At 43.2% G+C, this 17,736-nt stretch overlaps 3 protein-coding genes across 3 annotated transcripts in view; 1 reads left to right on the forward strand and 2 right to left on the reverse strand.

Annotated features, from left to right (window-relative positions):
* The window catches only part of Ca-Ma2d (Ca[2+] channel Muscle-specific alpha2/delta subunit), a 26,442-nt gene extending 15,945 nt beyond the window's left edge, over window positions 1-10,497 (forward strand). The window contains exons 2-11 of the mRNA XM_018003767.2: window positions 3,248-4,577; window positions 4,639-4,815; window positions 4,876-4,953; window positions 5,010-5,386; window positions 5,448-5,599; window positions 5,655-6,160; window positions 6,225-6,467; window positions 7,560-7,653; window positions 7,718-8,142; window positions 8,202-10,497. Coding sequence (XP_017859256.1) covers window positions 3,248-4,577; window positions 4,639-4,815; window positions 4,876-4,953; window positions 5,010-5,386; window positions 5,448-5,599; window positions 5,655-6,160; window positions 6,225-6,467; window positions 7,560-7,653; window positions 7,718-8,142; window positions 8,202-8,315 — 3,496 coding nt within the window. The 3' untranslated portion in view covers window positions 8,316-10,497. The remainder of the gene's footprint in view (window positions 1-3,247; window positions 4,578-4,638; window positions 4,816-4,875; window positions 4,954-5,009; window positions 5,387-5,447; window positions 5,600-5,654; window positions 6,161-6,224; window positions 6,468-7,559; window positions 7,654-7,717; window positions 8,143-8,201) is intronic.
* Window positions 10,061-14,636, reverse strand: spel1 (DNA mismatch repair protein spel1). The gene is made up of 6 exons (XM_018003768.2): window positions 14,474-14,636; window positions 14,363-14,412; window positions 13,504-14,294; window positions 12,354-13,438; window positions 12,061-12,293; window positions 10,061-11,137 (listed from the first exon to the last, which is right to left on the reverse strand). Exons 1-6 carry the CDS (start codon window positions 14,520-14,522, stop codon window positions 10,586-10,588), a joined length of 2,760 nt encoding a protein of 919 aa, XP_017859257.1. The 5' UTR covers window positions 14,523-14,636; the 3' UTR covers window positions 10,061-10,585.
* Window positions 14,637-14,935: 299 nt separating this feature from the next.
* Pgant35A (polypeptide N-acetylgalactosaminyltransferase 35A) lies at window positions 14,936-17,320 on the reverse strand. The gene has a single exon (XM_018003770.2). The coding sequence runs from the start codon at window positions 17,142-17,144 to the stop codon at window positions 15,264-15,266; it is 1,881 nt and encodes a 626-aa protein (XP_017859259.1). The 5' UTR covers window positions 17,145-17,320; the 3' UTR covers window positions 14,936-15,263.
* Between the last annotated feature and the right edge of the window lie 416 nt (window positions 17,321-17,736).

Consider the following 17,736-nt stretch of genomic DNA (forward strand, 5'->3'; position numbering starts at 1 on the left):
AGTTTCTTGTTTCGTGTTCTTATGTTTCTAACTTACAATAATGATGATGTGGCGGTCTTCACTGCTGATCCGGATTTCATCCTTTTTGGTTGTACCTACTGGGGATCCTGCGACCAGACTCCGTTGAAGTATCCTGTGGGCGGGCCGTACAGGATTACCGTCCACCGATGGGCAATCGAACTATTACGTTCCAGACTACCTTTAACGAATTCCACCGAACGTCGAAGTTACGCGACGTGAGTTGCTTTGGTGATTTTCGGTCGCGCTCGTACAGGCGTTTTGCTGTGTTGTAACGCGATCGAATATTCGTTTTATTTAAACCGACTCTGCTTTTAACTTGCAGTATCACGCACGTACTAAACGTTTTGCTGTATTGCGCGCGAAGCCGGTCCCTGCTCGGGCGCCAGTTAAGTTCTTTCTTTATTAAAACGGGAAAAAATAAGATGTTTTGATATTTCACTGCTTAAATGCAGTCCGCTTTATTGAAGAACAAATTTGCAACTAAATTACTTAAATCAATTCTATCCCTAGCTGAGCTGTGGTTCAGTCGACGACGTTGGCAGCGGCGTCGCTCGTGGTGTTGTTGAACCGTTGTGCAATTCTTCTTAGAATTGCTGGAGCTCTGGTTGGCGTGTGCAGGAAGTCCGCTAGACATGGTGTCAGCAGTTTTGGCTTATTGGTCTGATCAGCTTGTTACGTTTTATTTGTGTTGCAACAATTCCCATTGGGTTTTGTTGCAATGCAGAATATTTTTGTTTTTAACTTGAAAAATATATTTGTTGTTAACTTATATGTAAAACACAAAGCGAAACACAAAGCCGAAAAATTGGCTAGCCCAACTAGTGAGCATTACGCCCACAACGCCCACGAGCCAGACAAACCAGACAAGAGTCGTCCGATTCAGTGCAGATAAGGACTGAGTTTATTCAGCATGAACAAAAAAGAAAAAAAATATAATGTGGGAGCTCAGCTGGCCACAAAGGAATGTTGTAAATTTAATTGAACAACTCCAAAAAGAAACACAACAACTGGAACAACAATAGCAACAATATAGCTACAACAATGAGCAAACTACAACAATTAAACTTGAGCTCCGAGCGTTCGGCAAGTACTTGAACTATGTCAAAAGCAAAGCGGCAAAGGCGCCAATGGGTGGGTGGCACCCACAACAGCATAGAAAGAGAAAGACCAAAGACAGTGAGCCGAGCAGGATAGAACCGAAAGCTCTCAAATTTCAGTAGAGATAGAGACGAAGAGGTTTTGGCTTGGGCTATATGCATGAGAATGATTGAAACAAATGACGTTAGCACTCAGACAGTTGTTTTGCCTTTACAGAAATACACCAATAAGTAGTGCAGAGCGCCGCCCTTCTATGCGATTCTCAGAAGTAATACTTAAGTAACTCAAGTAGCATGTAGATTTTGGCTAATCGGAGCGGCGAGTTGATGGTGTAAAGTTCTTGTGTCTTATTAAATACGTTTTCTCTTAGTGTCTATTTTGATCGTAATTTCAATTTGCAATTATCGGGTTTGTCTTCCTCTATTTTTTAAAATGGGGGACTTGACTACTTCGATTAAATTTTATTTTTACCTCATATGGGGTTACTTGCATTATTTCTCAGTCTCTTTTTCATAGCCATTGATTATTACTAATCTATCATTTAAAATATTGTTTATATCTTTCTCTATATTTAATCTGAAGATTTTTGCAGACCTTATTTTCATTTTCATTTTCATGAAGGCAAAAAAAAGTTCATTGCTTCAATTAAAGTTGTAAAATTCGTTTGGTTATGTTTCTCTTATTCCTACTCCCCTAATTTCTTTGTTCCTCTCTTGTTCGATCCCTCTGTGACTGACTATATTTCTCATTCTCATTCTCTTGTTCTTATTTACTTATATTTCTCTTAGTCACATTTTTCATACCGGTTACTAGATCATCCTGCGATCCCTCTCACTTTCTATGTCTCTTTACATTTCTCTTCCTTAAATTTTTCATTTCATCTTGCCTCTGAATAAAATATCGTAGTTATTTCCTCCTACTCTCCCAAGTCATTTTCTATTTTCCTCGCACGTTTAAAAGTATGTGATTCTCACCAAGCAAACTGTTTTCTTTATATTTAAAGTTATTTTATTAATAATGGCCCTAGTGTTTGATATTCTAAAAACTGTTAACTATTTTAAATTAAGATAACATATAAATGATCATTGTATGAAATGTGCTTTAATATATCAGCTATATACGTTTGTTTTCATGGCATTTCCAAAAATATTGTTTTTTTTTTTAATGAATCATTTTCACAAAATAAATGTTGCAATTGTTAATATTTAAAAATACTTGAAGAATTCCCAATGTATATTATATAGTGATTATAGTAGTCTTAATTGCTGCGTTCAACTAATATAATTGTTTTTATAGCGCTCACATTTATTTAAGAGCATTTTCTATTTAAGAGCTTTTCAGAATTAAGAGCTTTTAGCGAAAGTATGCGCGCGCATTGACTGGGCACTTGTTGATTTCTCACACGCACACACCCTTTCTTTCTCTCTCTCTCTCTCTCTCTCTCTCTCTCACACACACAGACACACACATACTCAAGCAAATGCTAAGCACAGCTGTTTCTGTTCGGTGCCTACGTCGCGGCGTTGACTGCGCTGCTGCTTAGGCTTGGCTACTTTCCTTAACACACAAACAGACACAATCACACACACAAAGACACGCAGCCGTATGAACACCTTTTTAGCCGTGCTCGTTACCAACACACTCTCGTGTCTGACATGTGGGCTAATTAAATTAGTGGCCTTGTTGTACTTGTACGTCGACAGGTGGTTGACATTTCTTTTCGGGCCATTTGTGTGACGATTGCCTGTTGGCGTTGCCAGACTGTGGCAATTTTAAAGAAAGCGGGAGCAAGGAGGGAAATTAGATGTAATTGTTTTTAAATAAAAAAATAGATGAATAGGTATAAAATAAATAAAATAATGAAAATAATGTGTATTGTAGAATTTTCCTGTAATATAGTTGAGGCCTGGTGGGAAAAGTTTATGAAATAATATTTTCAACTGCCAGAAAGAGCCCAGTCAAGAAGTCACTTATTTTCCTTTACTTTCCCAACCCATCGTCGTATATAAGCCCTCAACATTATGGTAGGGCGGCTTTCGTACTTCAGCTCATATGTTAAATCTTATCAATACACAAAGAAATTTCATTTAGTTTTCTAATGCGTTCGATTTTCTTTTGTGTTTTGCAGCGTTGGCAAATGGGCGACCCAGTTTGGAGACGAGCTATTCCTGCTGGCCCAGAAGATAACCAAATCGCAGCAGATCAAAGAGAAATACAAGGAATACAATGCTCGAGTCGAGCTCAAAAATGGCTCCGAACTAATTAAGTCAATAACAGCGAATGTGGGCAAAATGTTGGCGCGCAAAATGGATGCCGTGCGCTGCATACAGGAGAAGGCCGAGAGTGTCAATGAGAATTTCGAATTCAATCTGACCTATGCGGAGACTAACTTCACCTACTACTCGAGCAAGTATTCGCCATTCAATGGCAATAGCTCCGAGGAGCTGGAGGCCAATGTTAAGGAGTATGAGTATATGTATCGCGAGATGATGCTAAATCCGGATACACATTTCTACAATATTTCCGTGGACACGGAGCACAGTTCGGTGCACGTGCCCTCAAATGTTTGGGATCGTGCGCCGAATGTGCTGAAGACCATTCAGTGGTCGGAGTATCTAGATGAGGTATTCCGCCAGAACTATCAGTCCGATCCGGCCCTGTCTTGGCAATACTTTGGCTCCGATACGGGCATATTGCGTCATTATCCCGCCGCACAGTGGTACGACTCGCGCGCGAATAAACTGGACGCAGATACGTATGATTGCCGCAAACGGTCGTGGTATATAGAGACGGCCACCTGTTCGAAGGATATTGTCATCTTGCTGGACCATTCGGGCTCAATGACGGGACATCGTCATCATGTGGCCAAGTTCACAATACGCAGCATATTGGATACGTTCTCCAATAACGATTTCTTTACCATTTTCCGGTATTCGAACGACGTACAGGGCATAATACCCTGCTTCAAGGACGCTCTGGTACAGGCGACACCCGAAAATATCGAAGTCTTCAATTCGGCCATTGCCGAACTGGACGATCCCGAGGGTTATGCGAACCTAACACTGGCCTACGAGCACGCCTTTCAAATACTTCGAAACTATTACATAAAGCGAAGGTGCAACGAGACCTCCACCTGCAACCAGGCCATAATGCTGGTCACCGATGGCGTGGCAGGCAATACGACCGATATTTTCGAGAAGTACAACTGGGGCAATGGAGAGAACGGCACTTCACGCATGAATGTGCGCATCTTTACCTATCTACTGGGCAAGGAGGTGACCAAGGTGCGTGAGATTCAATGGATGGCCTGCCTGAATCGTGGCTACTATTCGCATGTGCAAACACTGGATGAAGTCCACGAGGAAGTGCTCAAGTATGTCGATGTCATAGCTACGCCACTCGTACTGCAGAATGAACAGCATCCGCCCACCTGGACGCATGCATTTACAGATAAAACGGTAAATATTATTGAGTGAATCTCATGAGACCCCAACTTGAGAGAGAATTCCCTCATTGCAGTATGATCCTTTGAATTCGAATGAGCGACGACCGCGTCTTATGATAGCCGTTGGTGTGCCCGCCTTCGATCGCTCCTATCGCCACGAAAATAGCACCAAACGACGGGCACGTCTCCTGGGCGTAGCCGGCACAGATGTGCCCGTTGAGGATATAGACAAATTGACGTTGCCCTACAAGGTAGGTGTCACTGGAAATTAGATGCTGAACCTTATTGAAATGTCTATTCATTACCTCTAGCTGGGCGTTAATGGCTACTCATTTGTGGTGTCCAACAATGGCTACGTACTGCTGCATCCGGATCTGCGGCCTCTTGGTGTAAGCTGTCCCATGCAATTCCAAATTTTCATTTATTAAATATCTTCCATTTCCAGTCCAACAACAAAATGAATCCCAACTATAATAGCATTGACTTTACCGAAGTGGAGCATTTGTTTGAGGATCAGAATCCCCGTGAGCCGGGTGAATCCATTCTAAACATACGCAGCTCCATGGTCCATAATGAGGCGAAGGAATTTAAAAATATTCCGGTCAAGTTCCATTATGACAAAATGCGTCGTGTCTCGGAGGAGAAACAGGATTATTTCTTTGCCCCATTACCCAATACACCTTTTACTTTGGGCATTGTTATGCCAAGCGAGTATGGCAAGACGTGGATCAAGGTCGGCGATGAGGTGGACAAGAACAAGCACATGAAGGTCAACATATCGGATTTCTTTATTGGCGAAAACTGGAAAGTGCATCCAGATTGGTAAGCGTGGAAAAATTCCTACACTTTGGTAGTCCTAAAAATATAACTAATTTTTTTCCAGGGTCTATTGCAAGTATCACTATCTGGAGGGTCACGAATTCAAGACACCTGAAGCGGAGCTGCGCGAGTTTTTGGAAAAGATGATGAAACCTGATTGGAAATGGCCCGAACAATATGCCGAAGACGAATCTGATTGGGATGACAAGGATGACTGTGAGTACTTTAAGGAGTCAATCTGGAATCCATTTTAATCCCTCTACAATTTCAGTAAACTGTGGTCGCAAAACGCTCGGCGACGATGCCTACTACTGCAACAAGGAGCTAGTCCATTTGCTCATTTTCGATGCCAAGGTGACTAACTTCAGTTACGGCGTATGGAAGTTCGAGAACGAGCAGGAGCGTCAGCTCATTGAACGCTTTGGTGCCACACTGAGGTTTGTGGCCACCATGAGCGGCCTGACACGCTGGCAGTTCATCTTTGGCGAGGTGGAAGTGGATACAGATCGGGAATTTGGCGACTATCATACAACAGCCATCGATGAGACCTGGTACAAGAGCGCCATACTGCAGCATCATCAGGAGAATACCGAAAGCTTTGTTTACTCGGTCAAGCACTACAACGATCCGCTCGAAGACAGCGATCTAAAGGTGACCGCCTCGCACGCCATCTTTCCTCGAGATGGTGGCAAAGAGGCGCCCGCCTGTGTCGTCGGTTTCCAGTTCTCACATGCGCGCATGTGGGAACGCTTCTTCAACATAACAGCCGTGGATAATGTGAGTCCAGGAGAACCTAAAAGCCATCAAACTGAACTTTAATATTATTTGTTTCCATGTACAGTGCAACAATTGCCTGCCCATCTGCACGGATGACGACGTCGATTGTGTTGTCATCGATAACAATGCGTACATTGTCGTCGGCCAGAACATAAATACGACTGGAAAATTCTTTGGCGAATTCCATGGCGATGTCATGGCCGCCATGGTTCAGAAGGGCATCTTCAAGAGCATCGAGGTCTATGACTACCAGGAGCTATGTAAAGTAGAGCCCACAACAGTCAGCGATGGACACAGTTTGCTGCATGTGAGTTTTAAGCGGTTAGAAGTCAAGATGATGAGACCTTGTTGAGAACCAAGCTTGACTAGCTGTTGGAGTAGGTTGTGGCTGTCGGAGCAGACTGACGGGGACTAGGCTGGGTGTCGCACTACGTTTGCTGTCAGACTAAACTGACATTCGGACTAGGTTGGCTGTCGGACTAGTTTGGCTGTGTCGGACTGCCTTGGGCTTTTGGTTGGATGTCGGACTAGACTGACGGATTCGGTTGGCAGTCGGAATAGCCTGACATTCTGATTCGGGTGGCTCTCGGACTACGTTGCCTGTCAGACTGCGTTGGCTGTTAAATTGCGTTGGATGTCGGACTCGAATGGCTCTCGGAGTGCGTTAGCTCTCAGTTGGATGTCGGACTAGGTTGGGTTTGGATTAGGGATAGGCTGAAGTCGGATTCGGTTGGCTGTCGGGACTACATTGGCTGTGGGATTACATTGGAGTACGTTGGCTGTCGGACTGACTGACATTCTGATTCGGCTGGCGCTCGGACTGCGTTGCCTGTCGGACTGCGTTGGCTGTTAAAATGCGTTGGATGTCGCACTCGAAGGGCTCTCGGAGTGTGTTGTCTCTCAGTTGGGTGTGGGATTCGGATGGCTGGCGGACTACATTGGTGTACGTTGGCTGTCGGACTACGTTGGATGTCGGACTCGAATGGCTCTCAGTTGGATGTCGGACTAGGTTGGGTTTGGATTAGGGCTAGGCTAAAGCTCGGATTCGGTTGGCTGTCGGAGTTGGTTGGCTGTTGGACTACGCTGGATGTCGCACTCGAATGGCTCTCGGAGTGCGTTAGCTCTCAGTTGGGTGTCGGATTCGGTTGGCTGTCGGACTAGCTTGACTTTCGGAGTTGATTGGCTGTTGAACTAGATTTGCCGGACTAGGTTTAATGCCCTACTACGTTGAGTGCCTGACTACGTTGCCTGTCGGACTTAGTTGGCTGTCTCGAACTTAATTTGCTAACTTAATTTTCTAAGTTAATTATTAGACTATGCTGGGATAGAAACTAGGAAAACTGAGAAGTCATTGCAATATTCTAAATTAATAATTCTATTTTTATATTACTCATGACAGCCGCTGCAACTGCTGGGCCTAGTCTGGAAGTGGCTCATAGCGCAGCTCTTCTTGACCTACCAAAGAGTTCAGTGGTGGGTGGACGGAGCGCCCTGTAAGTTAAGAAAATTAAAATCAAGCAATATTCCCATTAACATATAACTATCATTGTCAATTAGTTTTGGAGTACTTGGACAATATTGAGGATGAGTATGTGGCCGTGGGCGACATTAAATCGGCATCGGCGGCTAAGCCCAAGGACGATGGCGATGATGGTGAGGCGATATTTCAAGAGCCCGAACCGGAACCGATCTATAAGCCGTGTGACATGCGCTCTACTTTGTACGCGCTGCAACCCTCTGCATTGGTGGGCATCAATGATTCTATAAATGTGTCATCAACGCGTCCGTTTCTGATCAAGAAAATACCCAACTCGAATCTGGTGATGGTGGTGGTCAATGTGCTGATGCCATCGCGCAGTGTACGCCTAACCACCGAGCCGCAGCGCATAACTGAGTATGAGGAGGAATTTCCCTGCTACAAACTAAATATGAGTTTCTACGATAGGCGACGCATCGAGGAGTGTTTCACAGAGCACGAGGATGTGAGTGGCAGATAAAACTCATCAGATATCGCATATTTTACGAACGCTTCTTTTTTCAGGAGGAACTTTTCACCTACTGCGGCAATGCCTCGCGGCTGGGTCTGACGCTTCAGCTGCTGCCGCTGACCATAATTTTGATGTTTTACTTGACGAGCTGCTTTATGCGCGTCTAGTTTATACAATCTATACATATATATATATATATATATACACACACTAATGCGATCTGTTTGTTTTTAGATTGTAAACTATTGTGTAGTACAATTCTAGTCGAAGTTTAACAACCTAAAAGAAAAAAAAAAAAAAAGAAAAAAAGGAAACCCAAAGCACAATCTTAAACAAGTTTAGCAACAGTAAAAACAAAAACAAAAAAACAATTTCAACTTTTAGACTTGTAAAATACGCCAAATGTTAAGGAAAACGAGAGTACGAAAAGGAGGGAAAAGGATATATGTTTCTAGCAGCTCCTAAATAATATTTCTTAATTTCAATTCTTTAGCTATTACGAAAAAAAAATAAACTTTGGAATGAAATTTATGTTTTATACTAGCTAAAAAGTCCACGTTTTATTAACTATTTTGGATAGTTTAAACAAATGGTAAATACCTAATGCCAAATATTAACTAAAACTATGAAAGAGGAAAGTGTGAATGTAAACAAAAATAATTCAAATGACAATTATTTTTGTAATTTTATAAAATTAGTTGATTTTTTATAAAAACGCGATGAAATGTAAACTTAAATGAAACACGAACAGACACACAAAATACACTATTTCGTCCCTCGACCCAACCGAAATATATATATATATATATATATATATATATATGAAGAGCAGTCTTTTGCAAAATTCATTAGCTTTTTCGTAAACAATCAAACGGATTTTTTAATGAGAAATATTATATGATATATTGTATACTAGTATATATGATGCGTGGTGTATTCAATGTTTATATAGATATTTTGTTAACGGCTATTCAAAGTTTATATATGTTTTTTGTATATGTATTGTAATAATGTACCAAGTATTTGTTACGATTTTATCGTATTTGGTTTTTTCCTTTTCAAATAATGAAAAAATATGCACTAAAATCTACTGTTAGCTTCGGTCTAGTCGAAGATCTAAATACCCTTGCAGTTGGAACTATGTTGGGAGGTGGAAAGAAAGATTCCAGACAATCCAGACAATTGGTGTCATACTAAGAAATATGTATATAGAATTATATACATAGATCTACATATATATATCGAATTATAAACAGAGTGATCCGATGAAGAAGTATATCTTAACCCATCTTTTACAAGCATCCTAATTACAGACCATCGTAGTTATATAAATACGATTTTTACGGAAAGGAAACTTTGTTTAAAATATATGTATTACATAGGACCCGTCTGGATATAGAGCCCAAGTCTAACTGCAGCGGTATTTCTATTAAATAGGACCACCTGAAAAGTATGCAATACTTATTTCAAGAACCTCAGTTAACTTTGCACACTAACTAACTATACCGATTTTTGTTAGCTAGGCAAAATTCAACATTAACACGAGCAACAACTACAAACAAAAATACCAAACAAAAAACACAACAACAAAAATACCAACCTAATTGCCTTTGTATCGTATTTCGAAACATTTGATGAATTTATGCATAGGAAAGTAAAAATTTTGATGGTAGAGAGAGAGAGAGAGAAAGAGAGAGAGAGAGAACAGCGTACGAAAGTACGGAAATGTGTGTGCGCGTGGGTGAAAAATGTTTTTTAAATTCTGTTTCTTATCGAATTTGAGACATTATTGAAATCAAAATGAAGATGGAAAATTTTTAAAACACAAACAGTTAACTATTAAATGTAATTTACGACTAAAAATAAAATTAAAATAATAAAATATACATATATAAAATAAAAACACTAAAACTTAAACTGTTTACGCGAACTAATACAATATTTATTTTTTGGAGTGTTTAAACGTTGTAAGATGTAATAATAATAATAAATAAAAAGTAAATGGTAATTCACATGGAATTGAAATTCAAAACTCAGCCATGTTTAAATATTACAACTATATAGATATATATATATAATACCGAAAAAAGTCCACTTAACTAAACAGAAAAAAAAACACTAAAAATAATATTTTAAAAAATAGTAAATTAATGAAAATAATTTATGATTTCATTAGCGCAATGCATTAGTGCAGCAAACATTTTGGTGTTTAAAACAGAAACGGTTTAAAACTGAGACAAAAATCTTATTCACAAAATGAAAAGGAAAAGAAAACAATTTTACAGCTAATAAGAAACAAAAGACCAATAAATGTTTAAATAATAAATGTAAGACTCTTGATGGATGGAAGGCGCTTGTGTGTGTATATATGAATACTATATAGAATTAAAATCTCTTTTTTACAGCTAATGGAATGGCTAGCTTCTCAGGCCTGTTGCTAAGTTTCGCTGCTGCTAGTTAATACGGTCTTGAAATAATCACTGTCCAGCTGCTTAATATCCTTGGCGAATTGCGCCACCAGCTGGGTCAGATCCTCCACATTGATCTCCGTATTGTTGCCAGCCGTCGATAGCTGCTCGATGGCCACTTGTATCTTGTCCAGCAGCGCTTTATCCGCCTCGTTCTGTTTGCCCGCATGCTCATCCTCGAATTCGTTGTACACCTCTTGGGCATTTTGCACCACCTGCTCGGGAAAATTGGCCAGGCGTGCCACCTGTATGCCAAAGCTCTTCTCCATGACACCAGGTCGCACCTGATAGAGCAGCGTAAAATTATCCTCATCTGCCACGGCCGCCATGTGACAGTTCTTGACGGTGGACAACGTTTCGGCCAGCTTGGTTATCTCGTGAAAGTGCGTGGCGAAGAGCGTAAAGCACTTCGTTTCCTTGGCCAGATGCTCGGCTATGGACCAGGCTATGCCGCAGCCCTCGTATGTAGATGTGCCACGCCCCAGCTCATCGATGATCACCAGCGATTTATCCGTTGCGGTCTGCATGTTAAGAAGAGTTTATGTAAATTTGTATAATAAAAGTTGATGTATAATTAAAGTTGCCTTTGCCCTTGTGTGCTCGATAAAGTGGACAGCATCCGTTCTAATTCCTTAAATTTCCAGCACAGATAGCCAACTGTCATGGTAGGGTTTTAATTTGTTGATTTTAAATTGGGTTTGAAGGTTAATTTTGACTAAGGCATGTTTGCCGAACATTAAGTAAAGATTGCGAAGTCGAAATATTTTTTTTTACGAGTATTAAGTTTATGCTCAAAATTCTGATATTCGAATAGATATCATAATTTATTTAAACAGTGCATTGTGGGAAGAGACATGACTCCTGCTGATCTTGAAATAAGCTTCTTTGGAGAGAGGAGGGAAGCATGTTGCGCATAGCTCACTAAACAAATTTTTTACCGACACTCTGAGAAAAGTCTCAGAGAGCAGCCGATTGCATCTGATGATTGCCTAGCTCGTTCGGGCACTTCTTGTTTCCCGATCGTATAGTTGAGTATGTGTTCGCTTTACACATGAACTGTGTACGTGAATTGAGTGAGCGGATGTATGTGAATATAAAGTCCGTTTTTCAGTCAGTCAGACTTTTGACTATTGAGTGAGTATTTGCTCACTTGCATTGGGTGAACGTCCATCGTAGCGGTCCCTAAACGATGTTCATTAAAAGAGCATCACACGAATATAAAAGAGAACAAAAACGAATAGAACCGAAGGCTTTGGCTTAGAATGAGAGCGAATGTGCATAATTTGTTCAGACAAGATATTCTTGGAATTAATCTCTGCATAGTATACTAAAGGAACAGAGCAAATATTTCGATTAGGACGAGGTGGATGACAGCAACGCAGGAGCTTATAAATTTCGAGTAAGTCGGGCAAAGATATATATGATATTAAATTCCATGACTTACCCTGATAATGCCCGAAGTTTCAATCATTTCCACCATAAACGTGCTCAGGCCCTTTATGATATTATCACTGGCGCCAACGCGTCCCAGTATGGAGTCAACCATGCTGATCTTAGCCAGACTGCAGGGCACAAAGGCGCCAACGTGGGCCATTAGAACAGCTGTGCCGACAGAGCGTATGTAGGTGCTCTTGCCGCCCATATTTGGACCGGTTATAATGAACATGTTGCATTTGTCTGGGGCAGAAAAGAATTATTAATTGACAGTTGAATAAGGAATCCACTCAGACGACTCACCCTTCTCAAACTCCACACTATTGGCTATGAAGCTAACATGTTCCTGCAGCTCCAAGCATGGATGACGCACATCCTCAAGCAGCAGCTGGCCAGCGCCCTCGGGCAGCATCATTGGGCGTACGTAAGGCGTTGGAGCACTTCGTGCAGCTATGGCAAAGCTGACCAAACAATCCAGCTGGGCGAGCTCATTGTTCAAGGAAGTTAATGGGGCGGCATAGCCGACAGCCACTTGGATGATCTCCTCGACAATTGACTGCTGTTGCTCCTCGTAACGCGCACGCAAGCTTGTGAACTCATCGGCATAGCCTTCCAGCTTGTCGGAGGTGAATCGTACACCGCCTTTGATCACATCCACAATGCGAAAGTTCTTGTTCTTGCGCAGCACCGAATCATCTTTGATTGTGGTGCGCAGATGATAGCCCAACTTGGCCACGTTTTCCAGCTTGATCAGCTTGCCATCCAGATCAAGTTCCTCGCTGCATTTGTCGCGAATGCGTTCCATTTTGTTATACAACTCCGTCATGGTCTGCTGCAGATCCATGAGGCGACCATCGAAGGTGCTCTTGACCAAATACTCGCCCTTCTCAATGGCCTCAAAGTCGACCACCTGCTCGACCATTTGCTTGAGGCCCGTTAGATCTTCCAGAAAACCCTTGAATGGCGCACAGAGCACACTCTGCACTGTGCTGTGCCCAAGGCTCAGCAGCACTTGAAGAATTTTCGGCGTGCGCAATATAACTTGATAAATGCGAAACAGATCTTGTAAATTCGCCTTGCGACGCATCAGTTTTTTGGTGAGCATTAGAATATCTGGTATACGCTTCAAATAGTCCAGACTGAGTGTATCTAGCGTCTCGGGCGACTCCAGCAGACACTGCACAATGTCATGTCGATCATTGAGTATCTCAGCGCTGCGCAGCGGCTGCTTCACCCACTGCGCCATCAGACGATGACCCTGCGGCGTGCGACAATGATCCAAGACGCCCAATATGCTCTGCCAGCGATACGAGGGCATGGATGGATGTGTGCCCGGCTTGGGCATAATGTTGAGAGCGGCCACAGCCGCAGAGTCCAAATGAACAAAGCTACAAGAGAATTATTTCAATTAATTAATATTTTTATATTATTTATCAGTTTTCAGTCTACCCACCGTTTCAGATCCAACTGCTTGAGCTCGTAGTGCCCCAAATTGCCGGCATCGTTGACCAAATCCAGATACCTGATGGCCACGCGCAGTGCTTCGGCTGCCAATTGCATTTGCAGTTCCTTCAGCCCGCTTGCATCCTCCTGCTGGCCCTTGGCAAAGCGCAGCAGACGATTCAGATCCTGCAGCAGATCATTGCGCTCGGCAGCGCTGCCCCGCTTTGGCACTGTGATCATGACACCATTACGCTCCAGCATGGCCTTTACAGCCGCATATTCACCATCGGCTGCCGGCAAAAGGCATTCCTTGGGCCCCAGCAGCACGACAGTGGCCTCCAGTTCGGTAAAGAAATCATCGTCCACAAATTCGAACAACTGGAATTGACAGTCGTTCTGCTCCACGGCTGCCACACCCACACGCCGTTGTGCACCGCCCTCCAGTTTGATCTGCAGCGAAATAATACTATTGCCGACGAGCACCTCCTTATTGGCGAACAGGATGTCCTCGAACTGCAACAGATTGCCCGGCGAGCCGCGATATTCCAGCTGCCAATCGTCGCGTTTCACATAAACCTCGACACGCAAATTGCGCACGAGCAGCAGCTCACGCACGGCCAGCTCAAAGTTGGGCTTGGACATGGCCACGAACTGCAGTGTCTCCTGTTTGTCGTCCGGCAGCAGCTTGTGCACATACGCCGTGGATTTGTAAACAATTTTCGCCACCTGTTCGCAGTCATCGCTGCCGTGCACCGTATAGCAATCGGTTTGATCATAAAATCGCACCGTTGTGCTCGGTTTCTATTGCAGTCAACATTCCAATATGTTAATTAGGGCAATTAAATCAGAGCCAAACAACTGTCACTTACCTCGCCGAGTTTGTTGTGGAATTTTATAAAATTGCGACGCGCATTTGTATCTGTTAGCGGAGGGTTTTAGTTATAATTGATGGATAAATTATGTTGTTTCTTATTGCTTACCTAGGCGCAGCACCGGCTCCTGCCTGCTCACTATTGATTTGCCTTCCATTTAACGGTTTTTACAATATTTTAAGCACTTTGTTTTAAACAATTTAACAATTTACGCGCCACTTTAGAAGAACGACGCGCGACTGCACCAGTGTTGATAAACGACAGTGCCAAAAGCCAGCTGTGAGCAGAAATTCGCAAAATAGTGGAATGACACGTGCCAGCTGTGATTTCTGAACGACCTATTATTTTGGGATTATATGAATGTATACAGATTTCTCATGAATGTATACAGATTTCTTAGAAATGCAAACACGAATGTTTCAATGCATCTACGATATTGAAAACTACATTTATATTCCTACTTCTAAATGCAATTAGTAATTGCAAAAACGGAATTCCACAGTGCAAAGTAATTAACCGTTTTGCCATGGCCTTGCCACTATTTTATATTTTCTTTGCAAATCAATACAATTTTTGTTTATATAAATTACGAAAGCTTTATTTATACTGAATATTGATAATACTACTATTACTTTCATACTATAACCATTATACAACTAATTGATATATACATAAATATGTATATATGTATATTGGAGACATTAACATTTCAATACTTAATTTGTTTTCAACTATGCCAAACTTTTTCATTGATTGATGTAAGCCAAACATTTTTGTGCTAAAAAAAAATACTGTAAATTCGAAACTTAATAAACCGTTATCAAGGAGATTATCTATAGCATATCTATATAGAGACAAATTCAGTCTAATTATTGCATTTTTTAACCACCTGTAAGGTTCACAACTGCTTGTCAAGCTTTGGCTGTTGCTGCTGCTGTTGCTGTTGCTCCTGCTTCATCAGCACAATGTCCCAGGCGCCGCCAACGCCATCCGCCTTGGAGCACAGATCCAAGCTAATGCTAGCACCCTCCTCTGCGGCGGAGGCACGCAAACAGGTGCCCTTGGCCATGTTGTAGACGGGACTGTTGGCGTTCCGGGTGTGCCGCCACTGCTGATCGCCGAGCATCTCGTGGCACTTGTTGATGATCACCAGCGTGTCGGCTGCCGCCTCCAAGCAGAACAGCTTATCCAATATAATCTCCGACTTCTCTGTCTCATACCACATTTGATTGGGCGCCCGTGGCTTGCAGATCTGCAGCGTCAGGGAGCTGCCCTTCTTCCAGAAACCCTTCACCTTGGGCGCCACCACAGCTGCACAAAGCTGGGTGCCCGCCAGCCGCAGCTGGAAGGAGTCCAAGTAGTTGCGCTTGCGCGAATGCCACGGCTGAAAAACGGGCGCCGCGCCGGACTTCTTCGACTCATCGCCGGGCAAACGCAGTTCGGGATACACATGTTTCAGATACCAGCCAAAGTCCTTGCAGTGCAGACGCTCGCGTAGCTGTAGCCGTGCACTGATGTCGCCATAATCGTAATCCTTCGCCACCTTCTCGTGCTTCAGATAGAACTCCTTGTATTTATCCATCCAGACGTGAGCCAGACGCAGTGAGTTCTTCAACATGGTATTGGCACCATCGGGCGCCGTATAGGGTCGACGCTTGCGAAAGATGTGGCCGACCCGAGAGCAGGGCACAATCTTGATGGAGCCGCCGCATTGCCACACCCTGAACGAGATCTCAATGTTCTCGCCACCCCAGATATCCATGGCCATGTCATATTCCCCAATGTGCTGGAAGTACAAACGATTCACGGCAAACAGGCCGCCGGCCATGGTGGGCGAGCGGAAGGGTCCCTTGAAATCCTCCGGCACCTTGAGCGTGCCCTCCGGCAGGTTCTCCCAGCGGAAGTGCAAACCCCAATTGAAGCCACCGCGCACCAACGGACTGGCCGTATACTCAAACGTATCTGCATTGATCAGATCGATGACGGGCACCGCCAGCGTTGAGTTCTCTGCCTTGACCAGACGCAGCAGCGGCTCCAGCCACTGGCGATTCACTTCGATGTGTGAGTCGAGGAAAACCAACACATCGCCGCTGGCATCGCGTGCTCCAATGACGCGGGATCGTATCAAACCCTCTCGTTGCTCGTTTCGCACATAACGCAAGTTGTCATACTTGAGGCGAGCATGCAGATCCGCCAGCAAATGGAACTCCAGCTCGGGCAGATCGCTGTTGTCGTCCACCAAAACGATCTCTTTCAACAGGTGAGCGGGTGTACGCTCCAGCACGGTCTTAATCGAACGCATCAGCGTCATCTTATGTTCGTTGTAGAAGCACATGATAATCGAAGCCTGAGGCAGCTGTTCCGATTCCAGCGTCTCGCCACGCTCGCACACCTTGTGCCGCGTGTCGGGTATATCCCGAAAGAGTCCAATATTGTTGGAGACAAGCGCATTGAATGCATGATGCTTGTAGCCAATGTCACGTATGTACTTATCCTGCTTGTTGCGCACCACACCCAACAGCTCGAAGGGATCGACTGTGCCACTTTTCTGTGTGGCGTTCAGCGGGGATGCGGGCGAGCACCCAACTGTGACCTGGGCCTGGTAGCTCAGCTCGGCTCGGGGTGTGGCATTCGCACCACTATTAAAACGCCAGCCAGCCGCCGGAATGGAGCTACGCAGATGGTGCATATAGGCCAAGAGCGCGAGCATCCATATTCCTGCAATTAGCAGCGTGCCGAGGGTGCAAGATTTACATAGCAGACGCTTAATTTGCATCATAGGTGGATTAATATGCGTGTTATGAGTACTTGGCGATCAATGCAGATATCATCGTAGTAGCGAGGTCACAGAAACCGGAATTTATGCCATGTCGTCAACGCAACTCTTGGCTTACCAACGCTGCCTTAATTAAAACAAATTAATTTGCATACAAGAGTTGATATCGATAACAGCGCTGCCACCTGTGTTTAGGCGCGCAATCAATTTGATTTTGAATTCGATATATAAATTGTTAACAATTTTTTTCAATTCTATTTTTGTTTTAAATTAAGCAAATATGCTGCCATCTTTGGCTTATTATAACATGCTATAACTAAATTCAATTAAATTGCTTAACTGAGCCGTCGTGAATGGAGCTGCCACTTTTGGTCTACGCGTACTCGTTGAAACTTTTAGCTAAACATTTTGCTTGGGTAATTTTTTAATTTTTTAATAATTAATTGAAGAATATTGAAACACTTGTTTGCTAGTACTGCCCAAATAATTCTCCATAATTTTCTCCATGACTTCATCAACAGCTAAACTTTGCCTGCTTAGATTATTGATTACAGCGTTGCCACCTGGCTGGGCGCGCACCTAACAAAGGTGAAGA

Source organism: Drosophila arizonae, chromosome 3 (assembly GCF_054131065.1).
Source record: "Drosophila arizonae isolate 15081-1271.41 chromosome 3, UAZ_ARI_1.0, whole genome shotgun sequence".
NCBI classification, from domain to species: Eukaryota; Metazoa; Arthropoda; class Insecta; order Diptera; family Drosophilidae; genus Drosophila; species Drosophila arizonae.

Bases quoted from the DNA above. Each gene is read 5' to 3' on its own strand.
- spel1 (XM_018003768.2), bottom strand. From the start codon at position 14,522: ATGGAAGGCAAATCAATAGTGAGCAGGCAGGAGCCGGTGCTGCGCCTA. The intron at 13,439-13,503 runs GTGGGTAGACTG...ATTCTCTTGTAG, and splicing joins AAGCAGTTGGATCTGAAACG to CTTTGTTCATTTGGACTCTG. The intron at 11,138-12,060 runs GTAAGTCATGGA...CTTAACATGCAG, and splicing joins AAACTTCGGGCATTATCAGG to ACCGCAACGGATAAATCGCT.
- Pgant35A (XM_018003770.2), bottom strand. From the start codon at position 17,144: ATGATGCAAATTAAGCGTCTGCTATGTAAATCTTGCACCCTCGGCACG.